The sequence below is a fragment of the Neopsephotus bourkii genome, unplaced genomic scaffold (assembly GCF_033783945.1).
Source record: "Neopsephotus bourkii isolate Nb327-2 ecotype Australia unplaced genomic scaffold, CSIRO-AGI_Nbou_v1 NB_1279, whole genome shotgun sequence".
NCBI classification, from domain to species: domain Eukaryota; kingdom Metazoa; phylum Chordata; class Aves; order Psittaciformes; family Psittacidae; genus Neopsephotus; species Neopsephotus bourkii.
In genome coordinates this window covers 3,706,159-3,718,281 of record NW_026901764.1, presented here as the reverse complement: position 1 = coordinate 3,718,281, position 12,123 = coordinate 3,706,159, and the positions used below count along the sequence as shown (strand labels likewise).

Below are 12,123 nucleotides of genomic sequence, written 5' to 3'. Positions count from 1 at the left end.
TCCTGCCTTTACTCATGATTATCATTCCATTTATGCTATTATAAGCAGAAATAATGCAGGATCATTTAACGGATTAGACTGTTAGCTACCTTGTAGTGTTTTGGTGGCAGTACAAGAAAATACCTTAAAATCACAGAATCACACAATGTTTTGGGTTTGAAAGGACCTCTGGAGATCATTTAATCTAACTCTCCTGCAGGTTTACTTACAGCAGGTTGCACAGGATGGTGTCCAGGTGGGTTTTGAGTATCTCCAGGGAAGGAAACACCACAGACTTTTTGGCAAGCCTGTCCCAGTGCTCTGCCAGACTCAAAAGAAAGAAGTGCTTCCTCATATTCAGATGGATCTTTCTGTGTTTTATTTTGTGCCCACTGCCCCTTACCCTGTTGCTGGGTATTACTGAAAAGAGCCTGGCCCCATCCTTTTGACACGCACCTGTAAGATATCTGTGTGCATTGAGAAGATTCCCTCTCAGTTGGTCTCTTCTCCAGGCTAAACAGGCCCAGCTCTCTCAGCCTCCAGAGATTTCTGCTACACAGTATCTCCCCAGGCAACTAGATGACTATAATTGCCATAGTTGGCTCTATTTCTAGTTAACTTCTCCTCTCCCTGCTTTCCCCCTTTGATGGGTACCCTCATGGGTACTCTGTTCCAGCCAAACCCAGTACAAGCTGAAAGCACACTAGGCTTTAGGGATCTTGGGCTCATGAACTCCTGGAAGCCTTCTGGAAAAGCCTGTTAACAGACTCATCCTGCACCTGTACAGCAACCACCACAATGTGCATGACTTTTTATTAGACAGCACCAACTGTAATTTTCCATAAATAATTACTACTACAGGCACAAGTTAGAAAAACCAAATGGTATGTCTGTGACAGCAGCTGTTAGCTTTCCCTCTTCATAATGTTTCCCCAGAGGGAATGTCCTTTGCAGCCCTGAAGAAGGTATTATGAGAAGCAAGTTTCTCTGCACCACTGGAACTTTAGCAAATCCTGAGTATGGTGGGAACAAGATAAGTAAGAAGTCTGATGAAGATCACAGCATACAAAACTCTATATGCTTTACAGCCACTGCCGTGATCGCAGAATTACATAGATGAACTGAAGTAAACTGCCCATACCAGGCAGAAGCACAGATTAATCACAAAGGTATTTACCTCCCTCACTGCCTGGGCTGTACTTCTTGCAGCACTGAGCAAAACAGGTTCATGTAAAGCTAGGTCAGCCATACTTCATAGTAGAGACCTCCCTAGGTCTCCTATGCAGAGACATCCATTACTAAGAAACTCAAACTACTGAGATCACCCAGTATGACAAATGCAAGTAAAACCAGCCATGAGATTTCTCTGAAATAATTCTTATGGGATCTGAAAAATAATCTGAAAAACCAAAGCCTTACTTGAGCTCCTGGAAATCCTGGCGCTCCTGGAGAACCTGGAGAACCTTTTGGACCTGTTGTTCCTTCTCTACCTGCAAAAAAAAAAACAGCGCATTTTGTGAAGAAAAATGAAAAAAAAGGACATGGATCTTGACAAGCTGTGATAATCACACCCAGCACTGAATGATTTTACTTGTTACATCTACTGCTCCATCATAGACTGGCCTGGCTCTACGCTGCACCTAAGCCCATTAGCATTTTGACTTTGCCTCTTTTAGGGCTTGTGCTCCCACCGGTGGATGGAGCTGCATCAGGCTCCCACACTCATCACAATGTCAGGGCTAGTTTAAGTACTGAAAGCTGCGAACATGCCCATATTGGTTCTTATGCTAAAAGTAAAATCACTGGCCTTTTCTACTATCCCATTAGGAAAAGCAAGATAATTACCAGGAATGCCGTCTTGGCCACGTGGCCCAGGAGAACCAGGAAGACCAGGAATTCCTGGAATATAGCTGCAATCAGTACACACGTGAGCTTCATCACCTAAAACAAAATTCATTCATTAGCTGTTCCACACAAGTCATGCCCAAACTTAATTAATGTGTTACATAGTTTGTTACAGAAGATGGCTAACATTTTTTGGCCAGAGAGCAATAGAATCATAGCCTTAATTTTGTTGGAAGATCAATTCCAACACATTACAAAATTACCTGTGGCCAGACAGTGAATCAGAACTTATTACATTAAATTGAAAATGAAGGAACATCCCTTGATTTTTTCAAGTCTAGTTTTAGTAAAACATTTGGTAGTCACTCCACTGATAAGCCAGATTCTATCAAAAGATCACAGGGGATAAAGGCTTCAGATTAACATGGCTCCATAACTGCCTGGGTGACTTTAATGACTAGCAAATGGCAAAGAGATTCAGAAACTTCTGCAGTGAAATGTGCAGAAGGAACCTGCTCTCAGAGAACAACTGCTAGTGTTGAACTTACCAACAGGAGAATAAAATAACCCTACCAATCTGTAATAACTGTTTCTACAGTTATTACAGATCTACACCCTTCTGCAGTGCTGTACAATTGGTGTGCAGAACTGGCACATGTATTGCTCTTTCACCCGCTGTTTACTGTAAGGGAAGGAAGACATTTGCTATCCCTAGTGAATTGTGTTAAACCTCTAAACTCATCAAGTGGCTTAAGAGGCAAATGAAATTCAAAATTTCATGAGGATCCACAAAGATTACTGGATTGCACCATCTACTTGTGTGCAACAGCGTTCTGAAACTGACCTTTCATGCCAGTATCTCCTGGAGGTCCCGGAGGTCCTGTACACCCAGGTTCTCCAGGAAGTCCTGGTAGGCCTGTTCTAAATGTTACCCTACCTGTTAATGAAATGAGCATGGCAACATTGTATCAGCAGATTATTCACACAATTTTCTTGTTTCAAAGAGAGAAAAAAGTTGCTGGGATGAGCTGAAGACTGTACTCTGATCCTTACAGGTCCAACTTGAGACATTCTGATTCATTTAAGAGAGAACTACCTGGACAAATGCAAACCACTTTTAACTAGAAGTACTTGAGGATAAATACGGTAATATTGAAATAAATCCCAGCAGACTGTTGGATCAATTTGCTTAGCCTTTAAAAAGCATGGGCCCTTCTGGGAAAGCATTTGCAGTTTACCTGAATCAACAGAAATATAATTCTGTCTTTTACCATGAATGGGACTAATTTGTTATTGCTGTTGATGTATCTTTTGACAGAATTATTCTGCTGTATTTACTATTACTGTGGAAAAACAGAGCATGCATCAAGCTCTTCCTAAGGTAATACGTTTGTGAGACAGACAGACACACTTTTCAGAGAGAGAAGCACTACATTGGTATTGGTTCAGAAAAGCTTGTTTTGGCAATACCCCATTTAAAAGAAACATGATGCTATTGTTAGCCCTAGATAAAGATGCATTCCTAGTTAATACAGTTTCTAGAAGTTTTACAAATGGCTATTGCTTTATTTTCATGCTGCCAAAACTTCAAACCTGCCCTTAGTCCCACTAAGACCTGTAGATCATGCAAGTGATCTCTCTAGCTTTCAAATTAGCCCCTTCTGAATTTAGTCTTACAGATTTAGTACAACTTTTGGAAGAATTAAAGAACAGATTTTCTCTCATTAGTCTTTCCTGGTTTAAAGTAGCAGATTTTATAGTCACAGTTATACAAAAAGGCGAGAAATTTTTATTTTGAGGAGACCTTGTATCTTCCCCACAGACTCTCATTAGCAGTGGAGCACAGATATTCGCTACATATGTGTGTTCATGAATATCCTAAAACAAAACTTCCAAAAAGAAATTATGTTCAATCATATTACTCAAATATACTCTGCAAGTAATGTATTTATATAATCTAATGTATTTATATAATCTTTATATAATCTAACTAATACATTAGTTATTGAGTTGACTCTGGATTTGTTCTTATTCATTATGTATATATCATCACCTGGTTCTCCTGGAGGACCTGGTAATCCAACAGAACCAGGTCTGCCAGTCATACCAGGTAGTCCTGGAGGGCCTACAATACACAAGCCAGTTTGTCCTTTCTCTCCTTTTGCTCCTTTTGGCCCAGGAAAACCTGGGGGACCTCTCAGACCAGGTCTTGACACACCTAGCCAAAGAGGAAAAAATACAGAAGTTAAAGAAGAAATGGAATTTCAAAACAAAGTAAGTACTCAATAGGATGAGCAAGAGACAAACATACTGAGTTCATCCCACAAAACTTTTTTATCTTGTAATATACTAATCATAATGAGAATGTAAAAAAAATTTTAAAATCTTTAACCCCTCTTTAAATATCTGTCCCATCAAAGCTTTTGTGTGTCAACTTTTTACCACTTAAGAGATACATTTAAAGTCATCTGAAATTAAGATTTCACTAAGCTGATTCAGTATAACAGGCTGGAAGAATAATGTATTTTATTGTTGGTACTGGATTATTACACGTACCTGGTCTACCAGCATCTCCAGGAGGACCCTGTGGCCCTGCAAAAGCAATGTATTTAAAACTTGAGTTAAACCACTCTATACTCTGCAAAGTCACTATTCAATAATATTGACTGCAAACTTTGGGCTTCTGCATTTTGAGCTTATTTTATCTTTTAAGAATTCAGTTTTGCCCATGTAGGCATCTACTACTTACCTAACTGTTGCAATACTGATAATTCTCACTAAAATCTGGCAAGATATGGATGTTTAAAACAAGTAGGAATAGGATCCAACATATTTGTCTTCGGTGAAGATACACTCAATTACTTCAGAACAACTTAGAGGCCTGAAAACTTGCTTCTTTTTGCCGCTATTATTTGCTCTACTAAATATATTACCTCTTAACAATGTATGAATACCTTTGCCAGGCTTAACTTTCCTGTTGCCATCCCTTGGAAGTATGAAAATATATTTATAACAACAAAGTGTATTCACAGCATGCAACACAGTGATTTGGATACACAAATATTCATAAAGTTAGAACATCAAAACATGAAAGGCAAGGACTTGCTGGATGGGTGTAAGATACAGCCTACAAGATGCTGCTTCACAAGTTCAGCCCTCAAATCCTTGTTGTATTGTGATACAGCTCAAATAACAAATCAGTACATTTTCATTTTACATCATGGCCAAAATACAAACTTGCAGATCATTATTTTGGAAAAGGCAATAAAAATGGCATAAGATAAACTATGAAAGAAAAGAAAAGAAAAAAATAGTGCATTACATTTAACAGGAAACATACAGCCCTGATGGTCATTAGACAGGATGTCAGTGAGCTTAGGTGCTCAACTCAATTATTTGTGCAAAGAAATGTGCTAACTTCATTATTTTTAAGAGGAAATACAGCCATAAATCAAAGCCTCAGGACACTTTTCAATTCTGCAATTTGATGGGAGTAATTTGGAAATACTCTTGTAAAGGCAGAAGCAGGTTGTTGCGTGCTCAAAAACCTAACCTGCAACAAGCACTTTGAGTGGAGAGCTCTTGCTAAAAGATTCTGGTTTTGGTGTCCCACTCACCAGGCATGCCACGTTGACCTTTTGGTCCTGGAGGTCCAGGGAGTCCTTCATCTCCTTTTTCACCAATCACACTATCATAATATTCAGTCTTAAGAGAAAAACATTAAGAAATAGTAAGAATGAAGAGAGAAGCACAGTACCACCCTTTTAAATAATCATACATGAAAACAGATAAAAATCAGCTACTTAAATCACATGTGCATTAAACATTAAATCCTATAAAAATTAATGCTTAGTTTATTGAAGTTTAATGTTACAATGGTTCAAAGTCTCTACAAGTGACAGGCAAAATCTAAAAGCAATTGACTGTAACTATTTTTCTTGTAACTACAAATTTTCGTTCTTTTCTAGATTATTTTGCATGGGCACCATTACTGGCAAATCAGCATTATAATAATTCTTGTGCCTTGATATGTAAACATCACACTGAAATTTAAACTGACTATTAATGCACCAATTTTAAAATTAATAAAAAACTACTTAAAAATAAGAACTCTTACTTTGCTCCTATAGAGTACAAAAAACTCATTGGTTTTCAAAAAGTCAATACCGCAAATGATACAGCTCTTTACAAAATGAACAATTTGGGCAGGTTTCCCTTTGGTGCACCTGGGGCCTTTAAAAAAGCACTAGTGAGATAGTATGACTGGACAGAGAGATTTTACTCACAGTATGTCTTGCTTTCTTTAAAAAGTCTCCTTAGGATTTTAAAATTAACACCTCCTGTTTTGGAGCTGATCAGAGATTGGTTTAAAAATTAACTCCTGTGAATTTCTGCAAATGTTCTGTGACTGTTCCGTCTCCTGGCAAAACTGCTGGAACTGAGTGAGGTCTAAACGAGGCCCCAGTCATGCATCCAGCTCCACACAAAGGAAGATGCCATCTCTCTGAGACTCCCTGCAACATCAGTATTTTAAGAAAGCCATGGCTCAGAGGATCATGGGACATCTGTTATTGCCTCTTACAGTCGGTTTGGCTTATTCTTATTCTAATAGTTCATAAAAACTATATTATGAAGATAATTTACACTTACTCGACCACAAGCTCCAGGTGGACCAGTGTTTCCTTTCCTCCCCTTCATGAGATAACAGAGAGGGTTTTTTTTATTAAAAACAACCCATGGCTTTTGTACCCACTGTTACTTCAGTACATTGCTCATAACATTAAAGAAGAATTGCTCCTGACAGTCCTTCACCACCCCCCTGTCTGCTCCTTGCACAACTATTCAGCCACGTATAGCAAAACCTCAGCACGCATAGATGGACACTAGTTCAAACCCATGATCTATTTCAGGTGATCTATTCCCTATTCCATGAAAGCATTACTTGTCATCTGTTAGGTAAAGTATAACATATTGTATACACAGTGATAAGAAAACCTGACATAATAATCTCAAAACACACCTTATCTTCATCCTCAAAAACAACAATAAAACCATTAGACGATACCTTAGCTCCTTGCCTGCCAGCCAGTCCTGGTTTGCCCTGTTCACCAGTTTGTCCCTGCAGGTGACAGTACACAATTTCATGATGATTACTCTTTTAGCACTGTCATCAGTAAGATATAAAATGGAAAGCTTTAATCTTTCATGGTGATAGCAAGGTGAATATGGCTTGCTCAGGGGAAGAAATCTCAGGGAAAGACTCAGTTTGGGGTACAGTTCCATTGTCTGTAGGAAATACTGCAGGTCCCTCCTCTAAACCTGCCTTTGTCACAGCACACTCCACCAATCCCAGGGTATAGCTGCTGCAGACAGCACATGTATAGGAGGCTTTGGTTTGTTCTCCTTTTGCGAACTACTGTTTCTAAAAAGGGAGAAATGGAATACAATGAGAGACTTGCATTCAGCAACTCCCTCTCCCAGAACCTGGTCAGTCTGCATAATGGTGGGGATCTCGAGAGGTATCAGCAAGACTAGGTGGGAAAATAGTGCGTACTGCTGCTAAGGCCTTCTGTAAACATATACATGCAAGGTCTTATGCAGTTGAATGCACTAATAGTATAGTTGAAATAGGAACAGAGCATGACTTTTGTCATGTCTTTGTCATGACATAAAGTTTTTTGTTAGCTGATGCAGTAGACCTTTGTGGTCTCTCATTCCACATTCTTTATCAGACCGGAATGTGTTTAGACTGCCTGTGAAGGTCATTTTGGCATGAAGAAGATGATGCGTCAGTAAGATATATGTAAAATGGGCTATTCTGATAATAAAAATTTTGATAAGATATTTGTAAGGTCACTGTGACCCTAATGATGTTGTTAAAGTGGAAGTGAATATAAAAGATTTGACATTTAACCAATTGAATACAGTATTCCAAATATATTTGAACAACTTGTGCTTTTAAATTAGTACATAAATGAGATAATTTTGGTTATAAATTGCACGTTTTAAGAATTATATGACGACAAGATAGTAGTTTTAATTTCTATCAGTCATCTAATTTCAGGCCAAGGCAGCTGTGACGCTGACAGTAACTTTCTTTTCTAAAAGAATGTCTTTGTTTCTAGTGATTAAAAATTATTCAATTTTGCTTCTGGATTTATGCTGAAGTAAAATTATAAACCTTTTGCAAAAAACTCAATTTGACTAACCAGAGTGGAAGTCAGTAAAATTAATTTGTCATAACTTGGACTGTGCCTCACACTCATTAGGCAGCAGCAAGCAACAGGTCTTTTTATTTTACACAGAAAAGACACCACCTATGAACTGAGCCTCTCTCTCCTGCATACATCTCTGACAACATGGCATGTCCCAACGCCAGCTGTGTAAAAGGAAATGTTTCACAGCGTATGCAAATCAACATTTTCAAACAAATTCTGCTATGGGAAAAAGCCATGACAGGAAGATATGACCATGATAAACAGACGACTATTACTTAGAAAACATTTAAAAGCTTTCCTTCTTTACCGGTAAGCCAGGTGGACCTGGGGCACCATCTCTTCCCGGTTTACCCTACAAAGGAAAAACATAACAAAAAGTAGAAATAAATGAAGAAGATCCTAAGAGGGGTTATTGTATTCAAAGAGTACAACAACTAAATGCTGTGCAGGTAACTGTATTTTAGGTCTTTACAGATTTTGAAAAGCTATTATTTTTAAAATACTCATTATTTCTAATCATAATTGATGCTCTTAAAACTGATATTATAATAAGATATCCCCCTGGACATTCCTTTTCCTGTGGAGGGTTAGTTGAGGCAGACACTTCACTAGCACAAAGTGCCAGGCAAGTGCAGAAAGCCTGGGGCAAAAATCAGGTCCTTGCAGAAGCAAGACAAATTATAATACATCAGCTAGCAGCCCTTCTAGTGGTAAGCAATGAAAGACACTAAAAGGAAATTGTTCTCTTGCAGGAAATGGGGTTAAGAAGTGACTTGAAGAGAAGTTATTTATTGAAAAAGAATAGGGAGTGCAATTCAAAGGGATTGGAAGAAGGGCAGTAGATGGAAAAGTAAAAACAGAAGGAGGCAGCATGCCAGAGGTATCTCCAGTTTCCTATGGCACTCAGCACATCAGACAGCCTTCCACTGAGGTCCTGGTATCTAGTGTGGCAACAATACAAGTCAAGCAATTCACAACAAAAACAAAACAAAAAAAAAAAAGAGACAAAGGGAAGTGAGAGAAGGGGGAAAAATGGGGAGAGAAACAGAATGAAATGTAAACCTAATTATGAATACGGATACCCTGCTTGCCACCTTGAAGGCAGAAGTGAGGAAAAACCGATCCATTAAAATCCACAGCAGGAAGGTAGTGATAAGATAAAAGGGGGGGGCGGAAGATTATAAGCTCAGAACAACAGGGGGGAAAGTACATCTTAGAAATTTGTTTTGCACAGAATAGATCAATGAAACTTGATTTTTGAAATGATGACCAGACCATGAATTATGATGTAAACCTCATGAAAAAACAGCAATACTCAAACAATGCAGACCTTATAAAACATGATACCCTTTTATAAGAGAAGGAGGGGAGCTAGAATGATGTGACCAGTTTCTAAACTTCCTTGCAAAAATAATGTTTTCTCCTAGAATATAAAATCTGCAGCGTTTGATATTTTGTGCTCACTGATGTAATTCCAATAGCAAAGGAAAGATTTTGTTTTCATTTTAGAATAGCCAGTCAGTCAGTATCTTTACACAATTTCTGTTTTCTTAGCATTCTTCAAGATCAATACGCAGAAAAGGAAGAGTGCTCTACCATTTCCTCCACAAAGGAAGAAGGGAGAGGTCAACTAAGAAGAGTTCTAAAAAACACTGCATGATAGGACTGGGCTTACGCAAGAAGACATAAGAAACATAGAAGATGGAGGAAGAATACCATACATTGGTTAGCAATAACTTTTCTTACTGTACACCAGTAACTCAAATCAAAATTAAAATTTTCGTAATGTATAGGAATAATAAAAATGACAATCAAGTTAGCATAATCATTGTTATAGTACCATGCAATTGAAAAAAGGGCAATCTAAAGGTAGCACTGGTGTGTCTTGCTACCTTTCCTTGTAAAATAAATTTATTGCAACCACAAGAAGTACAGGAGAAGTTTCAAAATATGTATGTTTGGACTGAATGAAATATTTCATTTGAAAACTGATTTTCTTACTACTGATATCAAAATGTATCTGATATTAAAGTGCTTTGTTCTGAAAACGTTACAAGAAAAGTGTAATTTATTTGGCTATTTTAGGGTTCTTCCCTAATTAAATATTATTGAACTGTTATAAATTCACTTAGTTTTAGTTACCAAGAACTTGCATCTTTCATTGATTAGTTTTTATCTGAAACTTTGAAAGCCATTTGAATGTGAAATGGCAATTTTCTATTTAATTCCCTTCAAAATGTAGATATACACCAATAAATTATTAATGTATATGCTTTTTAAAATAAACATATGTTTTTTTCTCATATTATCCCCTTAAGAGAATAATTCCCTTATAACTTTCTTCACATCCCCACGTACTTGCTGATTGAGCATGCTAATTTAACTCTACTGCCTTAAGTAAACGCAGTGGTTTTAATTCTCTTCTATGAATACTCTGGCACTATAAAACCAGTCCATGTTCAAAGACCACTTTTTTTTTTTTTAATTAAGTTTCAACAGTAGAAACTTTACAGCAAAACAAATAGAAGTCCATCCACCATCACCTGACTTTTATTTCATGTACTCATGGTACGTGAACCTGTAAGAACAGTGATCTGACTTTCAGCTCTCTGGTCAGCTTTACTGGATGAAAGAGCTTTTGAGTCTAAGAAAAATCACTCAGTGGCACTGAAACAAAAGCTGGAGAGCAACACCAGTGCAAAACTGATCTTCAGAAAAGACTAACATATGTATTCAATTCTTTACACATACCTGTACTCCGGGTTCTCCTCGGTCACCCTTTTCACTTTGAGAATCACCAACTGGCCCCTGTAATAAAACCATACTCAAGATACATACATATTGAGACGCACCTTTTCTAAATTAAATGTACCTTTTATAATTTTGTTATCTTTAAAAATAGTCTAAAAATTAAGTACAGTTAGAATGCTATTAATTTATATTCTATTCTAGAATAGAACATCTGAACATCTGGATTTACTTCTGGTCACTTACTGTAAACCCCATTGGCCCTGGAAGTCCTCTTGATCCTTTATCTCCTTTCTCTCCTTTCAAGTCCTATTACACAGAAAGTAAAATTTTAATATGGTCTCTTGGATCTTTTAACACTCAAGTTTTAAAAATAGGAAATCCTTATGTTAACATCAAACTTCTTCAAGCAGAGATGGTTCTACTTAAATTACTAAGAAACAGAACCTTCAAACCAGCACTCCTGCTGAAATCTACACTGTTTGAAAAAGAAACTGGCTCTACAGATATGTCTGAACATAGCAAGTTCAAAATAACCTACTTGTGATTGGATACAGAGGGACTGGAGTAAGTATCCTCACAGATGGAAACAAATTCCAAGTGAAAAATATACAGCCCAGTTGGTTCACTGAAGCTAGTTACCTCCAATATGTAAATGCAGTTGTTACCCACACAATCCTTGACACTGTGGGCTCAGGATTAAATTACCCTACTGTGTAGTACTATTATATATTGGGCCACATCCTAAGGTCACTGTAAAGTCAAAGTTCATAGACTGCCTAGTTATTACCTGGTTAGACTCATGGCCCAAACTATATACGTAAGAGGTTTTTGAACCTTAACACCAAGTGTCTCTGAAAAACCACCATTCCCCCATGATAAACTTCCACAACTATGATGGGGAAGTACTCCAAGTGGTTTTGATTTTATTTAAACAGAGAATTGCAGCTCTGTCTAAAAGTTGAACCTTGCTTTTACAATCATTCTCTGCCCTCCCCAATACAGTCTTGATGCACAATTAAGTTTTATTTTAGCACATAATGGAGAGAGAGTTTTGATAACTCCATGGATTAGATGCAAATTAAATAAGGAAAACAGTCAATAAGCAGTTGTAGACTTGTTCTGTTAATATGTGAAGACTTAAAACTGTATGAACTACCACTGTTTAAGTCCTATATAAGGATAAAATGCAAGAATTTTAATTCACAAAGCAATAATTAAAATGCAAGCTTAATCAGAGTATTTCCTTTCTCCAGTTCTCACTGTTTTTCCAACACTGTCCACAATTATTCATGTTCCAGTAAAACCAGTGAGAGAAACTATGAAATGTACA

The 12,123-nt window shown here is 37.4% G+C and overlaps 1 protein-coding gene across 1 annotated transcript in view; it reads right to left on the bottom strand.

Annotated features, from left to right (window-relative positions):
• The window catches only part of COL4A3 (collagen type IV alpha 3 chain), a 68,457-nt gene that overhangs the window by 29,643 nt on the left and 26,691 nt on the right, over positions 1–12,123 (bottom strand). The window contains exons 14-24 of the mRNA XM_061365196.1: positions 11,037–11,099; positions 10,794–10,850; positions 8,350–8,394; positions 6,890–6,943; positions 6,475–6,516; positions 5,442–5,529; positions 4,381–4,416; positions 3,878–4,042; positions 2,669–2,761; positions 1,825–1,920; positions 1,399–1,469 (exon numbers count right to left, since the gene is read on the bottom strand). Of these exons, the coding sequence (XP_061221180.1) occupies positions 1,399–1,469; positions 1,825–1,920; positions 2,669–2,761; positions 3,878–4,042; positions 4,381–4,416; positions 5,442–5,529; positions 6,475–6,516; positions 6,890–6,943; positions 8,350–8,394; positions 10,794–10,850; positions 11,037–11,099 (810 nt within the window). The remainder of the gene's footprint in view (positions 1–1,398; positions 1,470–1,824; positions 1,921–2,668; positions 2,762–3,877; positions 4,043–4,380; positions 4,417–5,441; positions 5,530–6,474; positions 6,517–6,889; positions 6,944–8,349; positions 8,395–10,793; positions 10,851–11,036; positions 11,100–12,123) is intronic.